Source organism: Acomys russatus, chromosome 5 (assembly GCF_903995435.1).
Source record: "Acomys russatus chromosome 5, mAcoRus1.1, whole genome shotgun sequence".
In the NCBI taxonomy this organism is placed as follows: domain Eukaryota; kingdom Metazoa; phylum Chordata; class Mammalia; order Rodentia; family Muridae; genus Acomys; species Acomys russatus.
The window spans coordinates 63,047,442-63,069,522 of record NC_067141.1 but is presented as its reverse complement, the minus strand read 5'-3'; the positions used below and the strand labels follow the sequence as shown (position 1 = coordinate 63,069,522).

At 40.2% G+C, this 22,081-nt stretch overlaps 1 protein-coding gene across 2 annotated transcripts in view; it reads left to right on the top strand.

Moving 5' to 3' along the window:
- The first annotated feature begins 2,357 nt into the window (after positions 1-2,357).
- Positions 2,358-22,081, top strand: part of Chuk (component of inhibitor of nuclear factor kappa B kinase complex) — a 33,489-nt gene continuing 13,765 nt past the window's right edge. For both annotated transcript variants that reach the window (XM_051146621.1, XM_051146620.1), the window contains exons 1-13: positions 2,358-2,520; positions 5,883-5,977; positions 7,981-8,095; positions 9,614-9,683; positions 10,519-10,607; positions 11,137-11,226; positions 11,355-11,479; positions 11,642-11,749; positions 12,493-12,628; positions 17,473-17,667; positions 19,378-19,480; positions 20,677-20,800; positions 21,503-21,654. In XM_051146621.1, the coding sequence (XP_051002578.1) occupies positions 2,416-2,520; positions 5,883-5,977; positions 7,981-8,095; positions 9,614-9,683; positions 10,519-10,607; positions 11,137-11,226; positions 11,355-11,479; positions 11,642-11,749; positions 12,493-12,628; positions 17,473-17,667; positions 19,378-19,480; positions 20,677-20,800; positions 21,503-21,654 (1,507 nt within the window). In that variant the 5' untranslated portion in view covers positions 2,358-2,415. The remainder of the gene's footprint in view (positions 2,521-5,882; positions 5,978-7,980; positions 8,096-9,613; positions 9,684-10,518; positions 10,608-11,136; positions 11,227-11,354; positions 11,480-11,641; positions 11,750-12,492; positions 12,629-17,472; positions 17,668-19,377; positions 19,481-20,676; positions 20,801-21,502; positions 21,655-22,081) is intronic.

The following is a 22,081-nucleotide window of genomic DNA, read 5'->3' as shown; positions in this document are numbered from 1 at the left end:
TGGGAGATTTAAGAACATGAGTTCCCTTTTGAACGTGTTGTTTCAGATGTTTAAAATACCTGAGTTATCCAATAAATGAGTCCAGAGTTCCATTAGATACTTCTAAAACTCATGCAGGTCAGGATTGGTGACAGGGCTTTGAATGCATTTCAGATGTTTCATGTTTTAGACGTGTAAGACAGCTGAGTTATCAATTCCGACTAGATGTGTCCAGAGTGCTGGTAGATAATTCCCAAACCCATGTAGATCTAGGCTGGTGATGGGGCTTCAGGGATTAGCAGTGAACTACAAGATAAGAAGGGCAAATGCAGTCGGTCCATCCTAAAGGTGACTGTGATTTAAGGAAACGGAGATCCAGTGAGCAGGGCATGAAGAAGGAGCAGTGTGATGGCAGGAGAATGCTGCAGGTCTGAAGCCAAAAGAGAATAATTGTTCTGTATTGGGCTAACTTCACTTAGTTCTCACAGAAATCTCTTGAGTTCCATTTTGCTTATGAACGGCAACAAAAACCAAAACAGTCTTGTAAACTTGAAGATTGTGGAGCCTGGAATAAACAGTTTGACAGTTAAAAACAAAAAGGACCAGGCCTTTAATCTTAGCATTCAGCAAGCAGATATCTGTGAGTTTAAGGTTAGCCTGGTCTACATTGTGAATTCCAGTTCTGACAGGGCTATATAGACCCTGTGTAAAATAAATAAAATAAAATAAGTAAATCAACAAGCCTTGAATTGTGAAACCCGCCAAGTATGATGACATCAAAAAGGTGGTGAAGCAGGCGTCTGAGGGCCCACGAAAGGGCATCCTGGGCTACACTGAGGACCAGGTTGTCTCCTGCAACTTTAACACCGACTCCCACTCTTCCACCTTTGATGCTGGGGCTGGCATTGCTCTCAACGACAACTTTGTAAAGCTGATTTCCTGGTATGACAATGAGTAGGGATACAGCAACAGGGTGGTAGACATCATGGCCTACATGGCCTCCAGGGAGTAAGAAGCCCTGGACCACCCACCCCAGCAAGGACACAAGAGCAAGAGAGAAGCCACTGAGGAGTCCCTGTTCCAACTCAGCCCCTGACACTGAGCATCTTCTGTCAACAGTTTCCATCCTAGACCCCCAGAATAATGGGAGGGACCCAGGGAGCCCTACTCTCTTGAATATCATCAATAAAGTTCACTGCACCTCAAAAAAACAAAGAATAGAATAAAAAGTGAAGTAACTGTAGGAACCAACTTGGTTAGCCCAGGCAACATTATCCTGGCTGTAGTTTTCAGTATGACATCCCACCAGTGGAAGCTGCACACACCTAGCACTCCTGGCCCTGTCATACCCGGCAAATGAGGTTTCATGCTGTTACATAATAGTCTGCTCTGCTCTAAGCGATGTCTTCTCAGGCTCATTTCTAGGAGACATGAAAACAATAGAAACCAACTTAGCGAATAGTGACTCATCATCAGTTACCTACGCTGACGTTGGCAATTTGACTCTGCTGACTCATATGCTGTTGAGTTATTAGCATCCCTAGCTTCAGCCCGGTTGGGTGCTACAAGCCTGTCATTCCAGCATTGGAAAGATGAAGGAATAGCAGATTCTAGACAAGGCTGGACTGTACGAGATCCTGTCTTAGAACGTGAAGCAGATAACCCACTCAAATAGCTAGGCGGGTAGATTTTCCCTCTGTAACCCAGCGCTTCGATACCTTCATGGACCAAGAGCTCCCTCAAGCCTGTCTTTGCAGCCCTGTGGAGCAACCCAGAACCTCTGTTTTGGCAAGTGTGAAACAGCGAGACTGATGAGCGGCAAGGTCCGACAAAAAGTTTTCACTCTGGAATAAGGAACGTCACATTCTTGGGTGGTTTGGGATTATAGGAGAAATTCTGAACAGGTGTGTAGGAAACCGTACTGGACTTCGAAGGCTAATGAATCAACAGGCTGGTTAGCGCAGTTTTCTTTCATATTTACGGTGGCACTGGTGGTGGCCTTTACCAGTGCCGACCAGCGGGGTGGTGGGGGTCTAGGGCAGATGGCAGGGTTCTGAAATGGATGAAATGTGGACATTGCGAAGTTTAGGGTTTGGAGAAAGTTGTTTTAAAATAAAGACACACTTTATGAAGCCCTCACGGAACTAATTTAAAAATATATACAAAATAAAATAAAATAAAAATCTCACGCACGAAGGTCTAAATCGCCTGGAAGACACCCAGGGCACTTAAAAGAGCACTGAGCCACGCGCTCGTGCCCAGCCCATTCGCCAGCACCAATCCCAGGGTGACTCCAGAAGCTTGGGGTGGGACTTTTCCATGCGGAATCCATCGGAAGTGACGCGTAGGTCTCGCGAGAAAGCCGCGCGAGCCTAGGAGGACCGGAACCGGCCTTGGACCGGCGGCGGAGCCTGAGGCGGCTGGTGCTCCCGCCCCATGGAGCGGCCCCCGGGGCTGCGGCCGGGCGCGGGCGGCCCCTGGGAGATGCGGGAGCGGCTTGGCACTGGCGGCTTCGGGAACGTCTGTCTGTACCAGCACCGGGTGAGGCGGGGAGGGTGGGGGGTGCGGCGGGGAGGGAGCAGTGGCGCTGAGTCTGTCTGGGCGTCCCTGGAACCCGGGCTGTCAGGCAAGGTGGGAGGGGTGGTCGTTGAGACCTTGGGCCGTGCTGGGGGGTGGGAGGGACAGCGAGCGAGTGCGGGTGACACGGAGCTTGTGAGCCTAGGTGGCGGAGTTCCAGGTGTGTCTGAGATCCCAGGGCAGTGAGTGAGGTGGTGCTGTTGCCGCTGTGGTAGGGTACGAATGTCGGGTGTCAGTGTGTGCGCCTACAGCTGAGTCGGTGACAAGGAGTATGCATGAATATCGTGTGTGTGTGTGTGTGTGTGTGTGTGTGTGTGTGTGTGTGTGTGTGTGTGTGTGTGTGTGTGTGTGTGTGTGTGTGTGTGTGTGTGTGTGTGTGTCCGTCCCTGCGTGCTCCCTCGGGGGCGGTGTGGTCCACTGGAGACTGGAGTAGACAAGGAAGGGCCTTCCTGGTGTCCAGAATTGCACCTTTGGAGCCCTGTGGAATTGGAGCATTTCAGGCACAGAACAGTGTGAAGGGAAGGTGGTGCAAATGATCCCAGTTTCAAAGGGAAGGAAATAGAATGAAAGATGAGCTCGAGCTCAGGAAATTTGTTTGGATTCGATTAAAAACATTTCACATTGCAACAGCAGTTATTCGTGCTTTTAAAAGGTTCTCAAACTAACAGTCACTTTGTTTATTTTAATGTGTTGTTGTTAGTGCTAGGGCAGAACACAAGGCCTTGCACATGCTAGACAAGTGGTCCACAGGGGATAACATCCTCAGCCCCAGTCAGTTATGTTTGAGTTGTGGGTCTTTTGATAAGTCAATTAAAACTGTGCAGCTTTTCTCAGGACTCATATCAATACAAACTATTGCATTACCATTGAGGGCTTTGCTTTCTTGAAGAATGTTGTGACTAATAGATTTTTTAAAAAAAGATTTATTTATTTATTATTATGTATACAGTGCTCTGCCTGCACATACACCTGCAGGCCAGAAGAGGGCATCAGATCCCACTATAGATGGTTTTTAGCCGCCATGTGGTTGCTGGGAATTGAACTCAGAACCTCTGGAAGAGCAGTCGGTGCTCTTAACCTCTGAGCCATCTCTCCAGCCCCGTGACTAATAGATCTTGAACACTAATCATTGTAGTATACGATTTGTTGTCTGTAAAATATTTAGAAGAATGTACATACGTTCTGGGTCTGCTTGAGAGTTAAGTCAGTTAATAATAGATTTTTGCTTGTGTTTTTTTGTTTGTTTGTTTGTTTTTAGTAAGGTCTTGCATAGGTAATGTCTGCTGATAGCGCTCCACTGTTCCTGTGGTTTTTGTTGTTGTTGTTGTTGAGGCTATCATAACCCTTACTAATTGGGCTTTAAAAAAAGAAACTGTAACATAAAAATGGTGTTCTGAAACATTACATATGAGGAATAAGTTTAATTAGAAAAGCAATAAAGCCAAGTATAGGCATTGTAGTGACATCTTAAGGTTGTGGTTACTGCTTTCAGGGTACTGGCTGGTAGGAGTAATGGTCCAGTATTCCACATACACATCTCAGGTGCCCAAGTCAACAAGAATAATATTTTCTACCCTGAAGGAGATTTCCATTTCAGAGAGAGATAGACATAGAAACAAAGTACAGCTGGGCATGGTGGTATACACTTGTAATCCTAGTCCCTGGGTCCTGAGGCAGGAGGGTTTGAGTTTGAGGCCTGCCTGGATGGGCTTCATATTGTGGTCAAGACCAGCATGAGTTACAGAAGACTCTTGTCTCAGAAATAAACGGCAGCTCGGTGTTATGCCCTGAACACTGAAAGTATTGGCAAAGCGAGTACCCAGATGTCTCAGTGTGGGTTTCATTGCTGTGAAGAGGTGCCATGACCAAGGCTGCTCTTACCAAGGAAAACATTTGACTGGGGCTGGCTTACATACAGTTGTAGAGGTTCAGTCCATTCTCAGCATGGTGGGAAGCATGGCAGTGTGCAGGCAGCCATGGTGCCGGAGGAGCCGAGAGGTCTACACCTAGAACTGCAGGCAACTGGAGGGGACTGTGTGGCACATTGGGTGGAGCTTGAGTGTAGGAGACCTCGAAGCTGGCCCCTATGGTGGCACTTCCTCCGACAAGGCCACAGCTCCTAATAGTACCACTTCCCTTATGGGGGCTATACCTGTTCAAACCACCACACTCAGCTTGGTCTCATTGAGTTCACAGAGCGGGGGAAATACAAACCAAGTAGTTGAAAGGTCTCTTGCAGTTGGGACCTATATAAAATGGATAACTTTCTGCCTCGTTCATGTCAGATTTAGAGCTTATTGTCTTCATTGTGCTGGAGTCTCTGTGGTGATAACATTTTCTATAGGATGAACTGTTACCAGGTACCTATCTGCTTATAATAAAAGCTGAAAGAAGTGAGCGTTGTGGTAAAGCTTGTTGGCTCTGTCCGCCTCCCCACCCCTGCGCTAGACACTGCCTTGCCTCTTAGCCTTAGTCTTCCTCCTGACTCCTAATTCAGACCATCCCATCCAAGGTAAGACTTGCTCCTCACTTCTCTGTCCTCCTCAACCCTGGGTACTTCTCTCTCTGTTCTACAGTTTTTACCACACCTTGGGTTTGTGTCAGAGATTTTGAGAAGCTCTTAATGCAGTGTAGCCTGTTCGGTTCTGACTGCATTATTGAAATTATGAGAATATGATGAAGTCTGGCTGTTTCCTGTAATGTTTAGTTTAATTTTCAGTCAGAACTGGTGAAATTACTAGTCACAGGCATGAGTCTTATAGATACTAGGACAGAAGTACAGTTGTCTGGATGTTTTCCATGTCATTGAAAATGCAAAGATTGGGATCTAGTATTGGAGGGATTTGTTTGTTTTTGTTTTGCATCAGACCTGTCTGGTCATATAAAAACATGCTTTGTTGAGATAGGGAGCCCCGAAATATCTTCTTCCTTCTGGTTATACTAGAGTTTAGCGCCCTTGTTTGTTGTTTTGACTAAGCTTGGAGACGGAAATCGTTGGGGAAATGGGATGTTTGTATATTTCGAGTAGCCTGTTTGAGACACTATTCTAACATATTAAATACTGTATCTAATCTTTTGAAGAAACCTGTTGTAGGATCTGCCTCGGTCACTTTTTGCTTACGTACTATTGTATATTTGAATGTCAGCTCAAATCATTGGTATAATAGTATTATGGTTCATGTAACTAATGTTGGCTAAAGAGAGCTGCGGACAATATATTTAATTGGTAAAGCTAAAAAGTGTGTTGTTTTTCTGGGTTGACATTTCTTTGATTGTAAGTAAATCTGTACAAGAACCTAATTTATATATATTTTCTATTTTGACAGGAACTTGATCTCAAAATAGCAATTAAGTCTTGTCGCCTAGAGCTAAGTACAAAAAACAGAGAACGATGGTGCCATGAAATCCAGATCATGAAAAAGTAAGTGTATGCTATGGCTTAGATTTCTTCAGTTCTATAGCTTACCCAGTTTTCAATAGTAGGGAAAGAGGTTAGGGGTCCACTTTTCTCAAGATCTATTTGGAAATGTGATTTTGTCATTGATTATATGTGTTCTATTTTAGATAGTTTGATCACATATGGCTAAGAAAGTTATAGTTTAAATTAGCTAGGCAACATTCTCAATCTGGCTCTTTTAATGGTTCTCCTGAATATTGGGCAACTTGGTGACTAGTATATAAATTGTCACTTCTTTTTGTACTTAACTTTTATTAAATAGTGCATCTATTGTTTTGTAGACAATTATCCCAAAATTTCATAGCGCAAAACTCTGAATATTTAGTATCTGTAGTTTGTGACTGAGTTATCTGTGGCTCTGGCTTAGGGTCTCTCCTGAGATATCTCCTTGGCTTGACCAAGGCTAGAGTATTAACTTCCAGGCCCACTCATGTGGCTATTGGTCAGAGGCAACAACAGTTCTCCAGTAAGGGCACCTCTCCGTAGGGAAGTGCACATGTTTTAATGGTGTGGCAACTAGCTTCCCCAGCATAATCATCTGAATGAGGAGAGTAAGAAGAAAGCTGATGTATCTCTTATGAAGCTGTCTTAGAGGTTATACTTCACTTTTCCCACTGCATTCTGTTAGAAATGAGTCACTAAGAATAGTGCGTGTGTTTAAGGAGAAGAGAATTGAGGTTTTGAAGGAGCAGTGGATATATTGTAACTTTAATAGTGTGCTTTACGGTCTGGAGAGATGGCTCATTGGTTTAAAGCACTGACTGCTCTTCCAGTCCTGAGTTCAATTCCTAGGAAGCACACAGTGGCTCACAACCATCTGTAATGTGATCTGATGCCCTTCTCTAGCCTGCAGGGGTACATGTAAGCAGAGCACTGTATACATAATAGTAAATAAATAAATCTTTTTAAAGAAATAGTGTGCATTACAGATCGTTCTTGTACTAATCATCACCACTGTGTATTCGAATACTGCCGTAGATGAGAACAATGGGACACAGTCACACAGCTGTACTGGGCTTGAAGTGAGCACTCTATAACTTTAATTTTGTGCTCAACTGATCTTATTTTGGCTTTCAAACTCGGCTAAGTGGCAGAGTCACCAGGAAAACTTAATATAAATTCTCAGACTCTATACCTGGCACTTGTTTCTTTAGTTCCTGGGACATGAGACTCTACTAGTTTAGGACTCAACTACTTTGTGATGATGACAGAGCTTAAGAGCATAGATTGTATGCTAACAAACTAACAAACCTCCAAACTATGGGACTGAAGAAAGGGATGAGCAGTTAAGAACACTTAGGTTCAGTTTCAGTCTCCAATCTCCAGTCCCCACCCCGTGGCTTATAATCATCCCTAACTAGATTTCCAGGGGATTCAAGACCCTCTTCTGACAGTAAAACAATTTTTTTAAAAAGAACTGTTAAAACCCAGTAAATACTGTGATTCATATTTATTGAAAAAACTATATTTGTAATTAAAACTGGAAGGAAATATATCCAGATTTTTAGTACTCCCCTGTGGAAGAAGCAGTGTGAAGTAGGCTTTGGTGCCAGATTCTCAGATTTAAATCATCATTGACAGCCTACTTGCCGTGTGATCTTATGTTACCTAACCAATTTGTGCTTCAGTTTTCTCATGGATGATACTGTTAACAAATATACTTGTATTAAGATTACTGAGACAGGTAATTTAGTGATATATGTATGTAAAGAACATACTGCTTGGCACAAAGAAATATGATAGTAACAGTGTTGGTATGTTCCTTGTAAAATTCATTTATCAGACAATTCAGAAATTAATAGCGTCTTAGCTTTTTAGCTAAGATTAACTGCTGTATAATCAGAATTTAGAATCTTATAAATAAAAATAAAAGTAAGCTTTATCTCACTAGTTAACTCCCAATTACCATTTCAAATCCAGTCCTTCACTGGAAATTTTTTTTTATTGTAATGCCTTCTCCTTGTTAGGTTGAACCATGCAAATGTTGTAAAGGCCTGTGATGTTCCTGAGGAATTGAATTTTCTAATTAACGATGTACCTCTTCTAGCAATGGAGTACTGTTCTGGAGGGGACCTTCGGAAGGTAGTGTGGACATTTGGTGATACTGAGATGGTAAAGCACAAACATTAGCAATGTCTGAATCATGTGATGCAGTCATCCAGAGTAAGGACAGACAGCTCTGATCCTGCCGCCTGTTCTGTAAATACACTTTTACTGGAGCACAGCACTGTGCATGTTCATGGCTGCCGGTGTAACAGATTCTATGGCTTCTGTGGCCTGCAGTACTTAACATTGGCTCCTTACAGAAAGTACTTGCTAGCGCTTGTCTTAGTGCTTTCTATTGCTGTGATAAAGACCAGAACCAAAAGCAACTTGGGAAAACAAACAGTTGTATGTATCTTCATCACAGCCATCACTGAGGAAAAGAAGGCAGGAACTAAAGTGGAAGCCACGAGGGAACACTGTTTATTGGCTTGCTCTTCATGACTTGCTCAGCCTGCTTTAAAAAAAAAAAAAAAAAGATTTATTTATTTATTATGTATACAATGCTCTGCCTGCATGTGTGCCTACCTGCATTCCTGCCTGCCAGAAAGGGGCACCAGATCTCATTATAGATGGTTATGAGCCACCATGTGGTTGCTGGGAATTGAACTGAGGACCTCTGGAAGAACAGATAGTCCTCTTAACCTCTGGGCCATCTCTCTAGCCCTCAGCCTGCTTTTTTATACAATCCAGGACCACATCCTGCCCAGGGTGGGCATTTTCCACAGTGAGTTGGGCCTTGCCGCATCAATTGTTAATCAAGAACATGTCCCACAGACTTGTCTCCTACCCAGTCTGACAGAGGCATTGCCTCAAATGAGGTTTCTTTCCTCTTTCCAAATGACTCCAGCTTGTGACAAGTTGACAAACAAAACAAAAACAAACTAATCACTATATATATCCTAGGTTTATTGATGTTTTTTGAGACAAGGTCTCACTGTGTACCCCTGGTAGGCCTAAAATTTGCTTTGTAGACCAGGCTGGCCTTGAGATCTGTCTGCTTCTGCCTCTGGGATTAAAGGCATGTTCTACCATGCCTGGCCTAGAACGTGCTTTTTTAATTGTTATTTCTAAGGTGGGACTATGCAATGCTGGTCATTTTAATTAAATAAAAGTATCAATGTTTGTGAAACTTATTCAAAAGTTGTTTTTAATATTATAATCTTTTTATTTAATATTAAATATATCTCTTTGTCAGCATTTTCCAATTTTAAGTGCTATTGCCTTTGTCTTTACTTTGTATGAGCCTTCTTATGAAATTTACTCAACTTCAGCATGGAATTGGTGATTATTTTTTTCCCCTTATATCTCTTGTCATTGCTACTATTTTTGAAGCAGACTCTTTCAGCGTAGCCCATGTTGGCCTTGAATTCATGGTCTTGCCTCATCTTCCCATGTGCTGGCCTTACAGACATGTACTACTGTGCCCCGGTCCTTTTAATTTCCTTGCTGTGACTTATTTTTTTCATTTGAATATTCTGACAGTATAGTGATTAATGTGTGATGCTATTGCTACTTAGCAATAGCATAAATTGTAGACTTCTGTTTTCTTTTCAGCTACTCAACAAACCAGAAAATTGTTGTGGACTTAAAGAAAGCCAGATACTTTCTTTACTGAGTGACATAGGTATGTAACTAACATTAAAATATCGTGATTTACTGCCCCTTTAGTCCACAAAAACTTTTGTGTGCTGCTTAGAGGTTAAGGAGGACTGTTTGTTTACTCTACAAAGCATTTGGACTTTTAACATACAAAAATTTAGAAAAGTCTGTTTCTAATGATGCTAATGAAAACTAGTACATTTGATATTTGTTTGTATTTGGAGGTTTTTGTTTGTTGTTTGGCTCTGTATCCTTGTCTAATAGATGTTCTAATGGTAACAGAAACGGCATGAAATAGTATTCACTTCATCCCCTCTCACAGCTCCCAACGCTGACATAGCAGTTTTGTTTATAGTAGAATTACACCTTTCAGGGATAGGTCCTCAAGTTATCTTGGGATAGAATTCTCCTTTGTGCAGAAGTACTACTGTAAAAATCCAAATATAACCGTGATCTTAGACCTTTAGAGAAACCTCAAAAGCCGAGAATTAATTTCCCTGTGTTTTGGTGTTGCTTTTTTTCCTAGATTGAAGGCATCAAAGTCTAGTTTAAGAATGTGATTTAGGTAGGAGGAAAAAGCCATGTGTTTACAGGTATTTTCCCAAAAATTAATTGTTCTGTTTGCTTTTAATGTAGATCCCATAAATTAAATGAGTATATACTATAATTGCATGTCTACAGTTCCAGCACTTGGGAGGTGGAACAAGACAATTAGGAATTGGAAGTAATCCTTGGCCACATAGAGAATTCCATGCCAGTGTGTCAAAAACACTAAGAATAAAAACAAAATGAGACATTATTTTAAAAAAACAAAACAGTATTTTCTGTCACTTCACAATACACTTTACATTTTTATTTAGGATCTGGAATTCGATATTTGCATGAAAACAAAATAATACATCGAGATCTAAAACCTGAAAATATAGTTCTTCAAGATGTTGGTGGGAAGGTAGGTGAAACTTGAAGACTGTTTCATGCCCATTGTTAAGGTCTCCCTGACACAGTAAATCTTTAGAGATTTTAGTGTCCTTATTAGTTATATACCCATAGTACGTTGTCACCATTCTATTGCAGTCCTCACTGCATTAAATCGTAGGGGCTTTTTAATATTAGATTTTTTATTACTAATGCTGTTATTATTGCCACTATTATTTTTGTTTTATGTGTATGTGTATGTGTTCCACATGTGGTGGAGGGCACAGGAGGAGGGCATCATGTGCTATAACTCGTGCAGATAGCAGGACGACTTTCAGGAGTTAATTCTCTTTCATTTGTATTCTGGGGATCAGACTCAGGTCATCAGGCTTGGTGACAGGTGCCTCACCAGCTGAGCCATCTCAGTGGCTCAGCTTCTTATTTTTTGCTGTGCTCAGACCCTTGTTCATGTAATGGGAGCAATGTCACTAAACTATACTCCCAACCTACATTTCTTTTGCATCTGTTTCAATAATTTAATACATATTATGCCTTATTCACAGATAATGCATAAAATCATTGATTTGGGTTATGCCAAGGATGTTGATCAAGGAAGTCTCTGTACATCTTTTGTGGGAACATTGCAGTATTTGGTGAGTCAATAGTTGTTTGATTTAATTATTTGAAATTCTCATTGTTATTTAGGCAATGAATATACTAGTTCAAAACAATAGTAGCTCTTTTCTTCAGTGTTGGCACTTAAATCACTTTCTATTTTAAGGCCCCAGAGCTCTTTGAAAATAAGCCGTACACAGCCACTGTGGATTATTGGAGCTTTGGGACCATGGTGTTTGAATGTATTGCTGGATACAGGCCTTTTTTGCATCATTTACAGCCATTTACCTGGTAAGAAATGAGGAGAACTTTGCCATGATTAATGGTAATAGCAAAACTTCAGTTATTTTTTTTTCTTTCCATACACAAAATTGAATAAGATTACATGGTAAGAAGCCTTGAGAGTATTTGTCAGAGATTCAGGTTGTCAACGAAAGTATCTTGTTTTTATAGGCATGAGAAGATTAAAAAGAAAGACCCAAAGTGTATATTTGCATGTGAAGAGATGACCGGAGAAGTTCGGTTTAGTAGCCATTTACCTCAGCCAAACAGCCTTTGTAGGTAAGTGTGGGAGGCAGTTGTCTGTTACCTAGTAGACCTTTGCAGGAGGAGGAAAGCCTTGGCTGTCTGTCACATGAGGCTTATTGAGCACTTGAAAGGTCGTTAGGGATGGGGGTGTGGCTCACTGCAGTGCTTGCCTAGCTTGCTTGCTGACTTTGCTTCCCTGCGCTACCTGGGCTGGTAGAGGACAGTGATTGTGACTAAGGAACTGAATGTTGAGTAAGTGTAAATATAAATAACACTGTTGTTAGTGATGGTCCTATTGGATAGCACAAATGTTGTGGAACTGACACTGTTGCCAGTCAACGGATTGCCTTAGAAGCTAAGAAACCCAAAGAGTAAAGAAGTAAATGGTTGCTGGGCGTGATGGCGCGCGCCTTTAATCCCAGCACTTGGGAGGCAGAGGCAGGAGGATAGCTGTGAGTTCGAGGCCAGCCTGGTCTACAAAGTGAGTCTAGGACAGCCAGGACTACACAGAGAAACCCTGTATCGAAAAACCAAAAAAATAAAAGAGAGAGAAGAAGAAGAAGTAAATGGGTTCCCTGAAGATTGAGTTGGGATTGTTTGTTTTTGGATTTGCCTGTCACAGAGTGATTTGGGGACTTGGGCTGTTTTGTGATGGGAGAAGGTGTGTTCGTGGCCATTACATGTGTTATTTGAAAGTAAGATATAGAATGGTATGAGAAGATTGCCTGTCTAACTGGGACACAGTGCTATTCCCACATTTCTTGTTCACTTTTCAGTTTAATAGTAGAGCCCATGGAAACCTGGCTGCAGCTGATGCTGAACTGGGACCCACAGCAGAGAGGGGGACCTATTGACCTTACTTTGAAGCAGCCGAGATGTTTTCTATTAATGGATCACATTCTGAATTTAAAGGTCAGTTATTTATTTTAGTGGTCTTTTCCTGGTGTCCATTTAAAAATGAATATTATATACTTAGAGTAGATACTTTATTTCTTTAGTGGGTTTTTCAGGTGTCTTTGGGATTTCCCCTTATGACGTTGATTGGTGCCATTACCACTGTTCCTTTAGATTTAACTGTACTGGGTTTGGTTTGATGAGGAAGGCTCCCACTTGGCTCGTTCTGTGTACTTTCTCTTCATCTTGTAGACAATGCAACATGAACTGCCTCTTGCCTTCTGAGAAGGTCAATTTTTATGTCCAAGAAACTAACACATTTTTCTTTTGCTTGCCAAGTTATATTTAAACTGATGTGCTTGTAGGCAACATGTGACTCGATCCTGCTCCTCCTAACCTCTCCTCCTCAGTAAGGACCATTGTGTCACCCACTGCTCCTCATGCCATCAGACCCTTTGTTTATATTTGTGCTTTGACACATGCTATCCTTCTGCCCAACATAATCTATACCTTGCAAATCTCACCTATGTTGATTAGTATATCTTCAATTATTTTTTCTTTAGGTGGTCTCTGGCATATAGTTAGTCGCTTAATATTTTCTATGTTCTCTAAGTATTTCTCACTTTTTATTTTCAAATCTTTACTTAGATTTTCTTCCTCAATGCTGTTTTATTAATTCTTTGTTTTATTTATATAAATTATTCACATATTATACACATTACAGTCATATTTATGCTATGTATTATATAAAAATATGAATAAAGTATTTTATCTATTATATAATGTATAGTATATATAAAATTTATAACAAAACATAAGTATAACATATTAAAATAAATTATATGTTTACATAATAAATATTTATAATGATTTATTGGCTAGTTGTTTTATTAATAGTTATATATGCTGGCATTCAATACTGAGAGGGCATGTGTTAGTTTTCAGTACATACTTATGGATGTGAATGAGTCATTAAAGATAGTTCTGTTATTGCTATATGCCAGGGACAACTCTGTCTGCAGTCCTTTCCTATTGACTGTAGCAGAGCTTCTTTCACCTTTTTCATTTTTTGTCTGAGAAGTTTTTCCCTGCTAGAGAATACATGTATATACAGCACATATGAAATCAGATATTTACTCATAAAACATTTTATTTTAAACATTCTTTGATATACATATATAATATATATAATTTTACCATTTATTAAAGATAATCTACATATTAGTGAGATGGATGTGCTTACTTATAATTATAATAGTCTTTGTGAATGTCTGATGCTGCAGGAGAGAAAATCACCAACAATTTGATTTTATTACAGTCATTGCCGAGAGTGCTTCTACATAAAAATATTCAGCACAAAGTAGCAGAAGTATATTGAGGAGCATTGCAGAAAATCCTTCCCTAACCCCAATTCATTTAATAATCTTTTTTTCTGGTTTTTCGAGATAGGTTTTCTCTGAGTAGTCTTGGCCATCCTGGATTCACTTTGTACACCAGGCTGGCCTCAAACTCACAGAACTTCACCTGCCTCCGCCTCCCCAAGTATTGGGATTACAGGTGTGCATCACCACATCTGGCTTAATAGTTTTTAAAATGAAATTGAAACAGCAATTAAAAAAAAAAATCAAATCTAGGACTGGAGAGATGGCTCAGAGGTTAAGATCAGTGGCTGTTCTTCCAGAGGTCCTAAGTTCAATTCCCAGCAAGTACATGGTGGCTCCTAACTATCTGTAATGAGATCTGGTGCCCTCTCCTGGAGTGTAGGAAGAACATTGTATACATAATAAATAAATAAATCTTTACCCAAAAATCAAGTGTATATTAAATACAGTCTAAAGGTAAAATGATTTGAAACTTGATGAGTAGTAATGGTAGGAAAATATTTTTAAAAGTCTTTGTTTTCTGTGATTAGACCATTTATTTCTATAATAACAGAGGATTATATGTACAGTAAAAGATTAGCATGCAGTCGTCTAAGATTTCAGCTGAGATAGTTCAGGAAGCATCCATTGTCTTCATGTTGGGGGAGGGCAGGCACAGTGTAAACTACACATGTTATTAGGTTCAGAAGGCTCCAGTGAAGTCACACAGTGTGATGCTGGTGGGTACTGCGGAGAACGTTTGGAAGTGATTATACATTTGATTTTGATTTCACAGTTGTTGTGCATTCAGAAACCTTTTATGTTACCAAATTCTTCGTGACCTGGACATTCAGTTATATGCTCATATGGGGTCCTGACCCACAGTTTAAGGAGCTGAAACCCTTGGTCAGGCTTTAAGATCAGCTTAAGACTCATAAGCATGCAGTCTAACCTGACATGCCTCACATCTTCAGTAGGATTTGATGGCACATTGACACTATTCTTAGCTGACATTGAAAACATCTGGCTTTTTGTTTTTGTTTTTTAGATTGTTGCTAGGTGTAGCCCCCGATGTCCTGGGACTCACTCTGTAGACCAGGATAGCCTGAACTCAGAGATCCACTTGCCTCTGCCTCCCTAGTACTGGGATTAAAGGTGTGCACCACCGTGCCTGGCCTGATACTGACTTGGTTTGGTTTTCTTGTACTCTGCCAAAGAAAACCATTCAGTATGTAAGTAATGTACACACTAAGAGCCTATTAGTTCTGTGTTGTTTCTAAAAATATTTGATTGTACATATCTGACACCCCCACCCAATTTACAATAATCATAACATCACCCCTGCTTTTTAAAATACTCTTTAGACTTACTTATTTTATTTTATGTGCATGAGTGTTTGATCAGATGTCTGCAACATCTTTGTGGTGCCTGGTGCTCACCATCTTCCCTACTCTGAAGGGGTCTGTGAGCCTTTGCTTGGCATGGAGTATGGAGAAAGAGTCCATTTCATGTTATCTGTGGTTCATAAACGTCCAGCTTGCAGTGCCACTATTTACCTGTCAGTGAATCTGAGCAATTGCCGTCTCTTTATTTGTAGTAAATTGATGCCTTTTTCAAAGCATCAAACTTAGGAGGTTGTGCAGAATAAGGAAACTGTGGAGCACTAGTCATGGCATTTGGGAGGCTGTAAACATACCTCCTAGACTGGAACTGGACTGAATTTTGTAGAATTATAGTTAATAGAGGAAAGAGAAGAATAGGCAGGGGATAAAATGAACAAAAACACGGAAGCATGAACTATAAAACAGTTTGGTGTTATTGGACATTTTTCTACAATATTTTTAAATACACTGTACCAGGAAGACATGCTGTCTGGCTTTATAGCAACAAAGTAGTTGTTGAAATATCTAAGAAAACACTTTAGAGAGTCTAATTAGATAAGTATTTTCCCTACTGTGAAAAAGTTTAAACATAAAAATAATGACAAAACAGAAGTATTTCATTATTCTTCATGTGCTGGAGAGAAAGCTCAGCTGTTAAGAGTACATGTTGCTTCTTACAGAGGACCCAAGTTCAGTTCCCACATCCACAGTCAATAGCTCACAAACCACCTGTAACTCCAGATGCATGAGATCTGATTCCTTCTTCTGGCTTCCAAATGCATCTACACACACACACACACACACACACACACACACACACACTTTTGTTTTGTTTAAGCCAGGATCTTATTATATAGCTCTGGCTGGTCTGGAACTTGCTATGTGCTGGAATTAAAGGGGTGCACCACCATGCCTCACATAAAAAATTTTCTTTTTAAGTTATTTCTTTACCTCCTTTGTCTTCCTAATGTAGCCATGTCCTGAGTCTCTCCTTTATATTTGTATATTCTTCAACCATATACCATTACTTATGCCAAAATTCTCATCTATTTTTTTCACTGGGCCTTTAACTGAGCATGAAACTGTTTTTTTGTTCAACTTTGGGCCCTGCAGATTACCACTCTAAGATGTAGTTGCTTTGGGAGATAAATAATACTTTTTCCTGTTGAAAGAAAAACCCATCTCTTCTATTAGATGATTGTTTCTGAGGCAACGTGGGGTAGTTAAGAGTTCAGACCCAGGCCGGGCAGTGGTGGCGCACGCCTTTAATCCCAGTACTTGGGAGGCAGAGGCAGGCAGATCGCTGTGAGTTCGAGACCAGCCTGGTCTACAAAGTGAGGCCAGGACAGACAAGGCTACACAGAAAAACCCCATCTCAAAAAACAAAACAACAACAACAAAAAGAGTTCACACCCAAATTCCAACAGAGCTTATAAGTTGTGTGATCCCTAACAAATTGTTTATCCTCTTAGAAACTGTATTTGTCCCTTTGCTAAAGGGTGATTAGAAGATCTAAGCATTGGGTGTTGTGTGAAATCTCTTGACTTTGTGCTTTTCATTTATGAGACACTTTATAAATGGGAGTATTTCCTTTTAGATCTGGGATAATGTTTCTTGAAATAAGTTTTTTAAACTAAAAATTTTATTTCTTGATTTTGTGCATTCCTATTTTGATAAAATTTTATTTGATAAAATTAATATCTGCCTGGGTATAGTGGTGCATGCCTTTGATCCCAGCAGGCAGAGGCAGGTGGATCTCTGTGAGTTCAAGGCCAGCCTGGTCTACAAAGTGAGTCTAGGGCAGCCAAGACCACACAGAGAAACCCTGCCTCAAAAAACCCCGAAAAAAACAAACAAACAAAAAAAACTCTTAACAAACAACACAAAAAACACAAACAAAAAACTACCCCAAACCAAAACCTTACATCTGTTGTTTAGAAAAACAAGTCTGAGTCTGGCTCATAGCATGCCATCTTATAGAAGATTTTATTGCTTTAGAGGACTGAGCCTTATCTAGTACGGAAATCATGCCTGTGCTTAGGTTCCCCTTCTTTTAACAGAATTGTTCAAGCAGTAAATGGTCAATAAAAATGTTTTGTTTTGTTTTTTATTTATGCAGATAGTGCACATCCTAAATATGACTTCTGCAAAAATCATTTCTTTTCTGTTACCATGTGATGAAAGTCTTCATTCACTACAGTCTCGAATTGAGCGTGAAACAGGAATAAATACCGGTTCTCAAGAACTTCTGTCAGAGACAGGAATTTCTCTGGATCCTCGGAAACCAGCCTCTCAGTGTGTTCTAGATGGAGTTGTAAGAGACTTTTTTTACGGGTTGGATCAGGGTCTTGCTATAAAGCCCAGAATGGCTTCTAACTTCCAGTCTTCCTGCGTCAGGAAGCTGAAACCACAGACCTGAGCGATAGGCACAGGGCTCTTTTCATTTCTGGTTAACTAGTGTTTATACTCATAATGGGTTATAGTGTAGAGTTTAATACTCTGTAATGATTAATCTGAGATAAGCCTTTCATTCGCTTGACTTTCATTCCCATTTCGGTGTGTTGAAACTTAGAAATTCTTTTCCTTTATTTATACTTAAGCATATAACGATTATACAGGCTAAAGTTACCCTGCTGTGCTGTAGAAACTGTGGGTGAAAATGAGATGCATACACATACAGCTGGGTGGTGTTGTACACACCTTTAATTCCCAGCATTGGGAAGGCAGATCCCTGTGAGTCCAAAGCCAGGCAGGGCTATGTAGAGAGACCCTGAATCAAAAACAGCTTCTTGTAACTTTCGTTTTCTTTCTTCTTACAGTATAGATGCATATATTGCATGCCATATATGTACCCATCTCGAATGTATAGAAATATTTCTATTCCCCATGTCCATTAACTCTTACATTTCCATTCTACCCAGCTCATTAATCTACTTTTGGTCTCTGTAGGTTTGTATACATGTATGGGTGTGTGTTAGCATGGATATATGTGTTTATGAGAGTCTACAGACACATAGGTGCCTGTGGAGGACAGAGGTCAACCTCAGTTGCCATCCTCAACATCAGGCTCTCTGATGTGCTGGAACTTCTTGAATAGTCTAAGCTGGTGGAGCCACCAGAGCCAACTCTTTTAAATATGGGTTCTGGGGTCGTGCCTGCCTCTCCATGCTTGTATAACAAGCATTTTACTGATGGAAAAATTTCTCCAACCAGCATTGTATTTTTGAGCTTTACCAGTTACAGTGTGTGTAAGCACTTTAATTCACCCCTGTTTGGCTTTTTGAGAACAGTCTTGCTGTAGCCTAGGTTGGTCTTCTCACTGTATCCTGTCCTGGGATCATTCTGGCACCAAGTCTTTTCTTTTTGATTACTACATAGTGTTTTATTCCATGGATAGAACCTTTTTGTATTTGCTCTTTTGGCTTTTAATTGCTAAAACTAGAAAAACTTCTTTATTTTGTTTCTTTCAACTTTTTAAGTTAGCAAACAAAATGAGTTTTGTTATGCCTTTTAAAAAATATTTATTTATTTATTTGTTTGTTTATATATTGTGTATATAGTATTCTGCCTGCACGTCAGAAGAGGGCATTATTATAGATAGTTGTGAGCCACCATGTGGTTGCTGGGAATTGAACTCAGGACCTTTAGAAGAGCAGGCAGTGCTCTTAACCTCTGAGCCATCTCTCCAGCCCTTGCTATGCCTTTTTTATGCATATATATTCATCATAGTTTTTCTCAACCTCCTCCTCCTCCATCTTGCCCTTCTTTTGCTGGTCTTCCTCTCCCTAAACACTCTTCCCTCTTGCTTCCTTGTCACATGAACTCCATTACTCTCCTTTTCCACACCTTCTGCATTCTTTTCGTTCTAGTGATTATTTTTCACTTTGGCCAATTAATCTTTACACGTTAGGCCCCAAGTCTATGAAATATATGCAAATGCACATTGACTTTGTGGAGCTTAAATATTTATAAAATCTTGAGTTATCAAGAATCTTTGCATTTTTATTTTTCATTTGTTTTTCAGAGAGGCTGTGATAGCTACATGGTTTATTTGTTTGATAAAAGTAAGACTGTATATGAAGGGCCATTTGCATCCAGAAGTTTGTCTGATTGTGTTAATTATATTGGTAAGTAGTAAGTTATATTGGTAAGTGGAGCCCAGTTAGTAGCTGAACTAAGTCTTGATATTACATGATTAGTAGATATGATCTTTTAGTGGTTTTGTTCAGTATTACTACTTGAGGTTTCTGTTTGTGGTGAAAAATGGAGTTAATGTAGTTTGGAAGGTATGAAGGTAGGTTTAAATTACCACTAGGTCCCTCGCTTAGGAGAAGACCTCCCTTCCTGAGGGTAGGGCTCCACAGAGGAGAATGCATGCCCAAAGTTAGTTAAGCCTACTCTTATTTATTTATTTTATGGGAACAAAGAATTTTTAATTAATATACTTTACCGGTGTACTGGAGAATCATGCAGTGCTGCCTGCATTGGATGGAATCTTGGGCCACAAATCAGCACACTCCTTTGCAGCTGGACCTGTGATAGCAGAACCTTTCATCTCACCTGTATTGTTTACTATGACCCCTGTATTATCTTCAAAACAAAGAAGTGCCCCATCTTTTCTTGGATATGATCGCACTGCTGGATGGACCTTTTTTCTTAGTTCTGGTTTGCCTTCTTAACTGTGGACATCACCGTGTTGCCCACACCAGCAGCAGGAAGTCTGTTCAGCCATCCTTGATTCCCTTCATAGAGATAATGTACAAATGTTTGGCTCCTGCAATGTCAGCATGGTTGATCACAGCTCCTACCGGAAGACTCAGAGAAATGCCAGAATTTTCCTCTGGAGGACCCAACCACATCCTTAGACATCTTGAGTGCACAGAAACAGTCAGAAAGCGAAACCTACTTTTTAACTGTTCCTTTATTATATGTGTTCCGATACTTACACACACACATATTTATGCTATACATTTCATGATGCTGAGCTGGTGCTTCAAGAGATAATAGATATTTTTCAGAAACAGACTGGTGGACTATGGAGGAGATGGAACTTGATTTAAAACTTGAAAGACAAAGAATTTGGATTAGCAAAGTGTAAGAAGTGTTCTTGACTGGAAAGAAGCAAGATTAAAAGAAAAACATCCAGAATGACCTCAAGTTCTTTCAGAGCAGTAGTTGGGTCGTTGATACAGCTCTTATACCTAGGTCAGGCAGTATATTCTCTGTAGTGTCTATGGGATTAATATTTGGAAAGGAACTCACAAAGAAGGAACTATAATGTCTTTGAAAGTAACTTAAGTCCTTATTACCATCTTACTTACAGTACAAGACAGCAAGATACAGCTTCCAATTATACAGCTGCGTAAAGTGTGGGCCGAAGCAGTGCACTATGTATCTGGGCTGAAAGAAGACTATAGCAGGCTCTTCCAGGGACAAAGAGCAGCAATGTAAGTGGGCTGGGTTTTTGTTGTTGTTGTTGTTCTAAAGCATAATTTTGTGTGTATCATGTACTCAAGATTTATTCTTGCCAGTTTTCACTGAGCTAGATTGTATTCAAGGCTAAAATCCTGAGCATTTGTGAAACATGGTATTCTTTTTTTAGCAATGTGCTTGCATGCATGTGAGTGGGTGCACATGTGGAAGTCAGAGGTTGATGTTGGGTATCTTTCTGTTACTGTTTTCTCACCTAAAATTTGAGATAAAATCTATTATTAACCGTGGAGCTCACTGTTTGAGCTAGACTGACTAGCTAGTGAGCTTGTAAGATCTGCCTGTTCCCACAAGCCTCCAAGCACTGCGGTTACAAGGACACTGCCATGTACTAAACTGTACTAAACTCTGCATGCAAGGCAAGCACTTGGCTCCCTGAGCACTTTGCCCCGCTGACGCTGTGGAAATGCCATGTCCCAGCCAGACTTACAGATTCCTTAGTAGTGGTCTAAAGGCACTCGGCTGTAATACTTGAAAGTAGTAGCTCCTCAGCAGTCTTAGTAGAAGGGTGTTATCCTAGACATCACAACAGGAAATAGCTATTTCTCATGAATTGATAATAGAAACTTAGGTTTTGGAGTTTGGATACTGTATGTTTGCAAATTGTTATTCATTGTTTCTGAATGTTGATAATTTTGTTTTGTTTTGCTATGGCTTAGGTTAAGTCTTCTTAGATATAATGCTAACTTGACAAAAATGAAGAATACTTTGATCTCAGCATCACAGCAACTCAAAGCTAAATTGGAGTTTTTCCACAAAAGCATTCAGCTTGACTTGGAGAGATATAGTGAGCAGATGACCTATGGGATATGTAAGTGTCTGCTGTGATGTGTCTAAGGAATGTCTGGTCCTTGAACGCCATCTGCTCCATTGTCTTGTTGACATATAGCCAGTTACTTAAGTTCACATCAGAGCAACACGTAAATGACCTACGTCATCAGACTGCTTTGTTTGGAGAGTTAGCTCTTTTCATCCCTTTAGTTGAGCAACTTCTTTTCATAATTGTAGTAAAATTACTTAACTCTAGAAAAGCTAAGTAGTATAGAAGAGACTTAAGACTATGAATTTCAAGATTTTACTTTAAAAATACAGAATCTATTCTGAGATGACTCTTAGCCAATACTGTGTCCTGAAGTGTGTGCTTCCCCCAATTGGGATGTTGAACCCTGATCCTTAAGATAATGGTAGGACCTTTGGGAAATGATTTCGTCGCGAATGAATAATGTCCTTCTTAACAA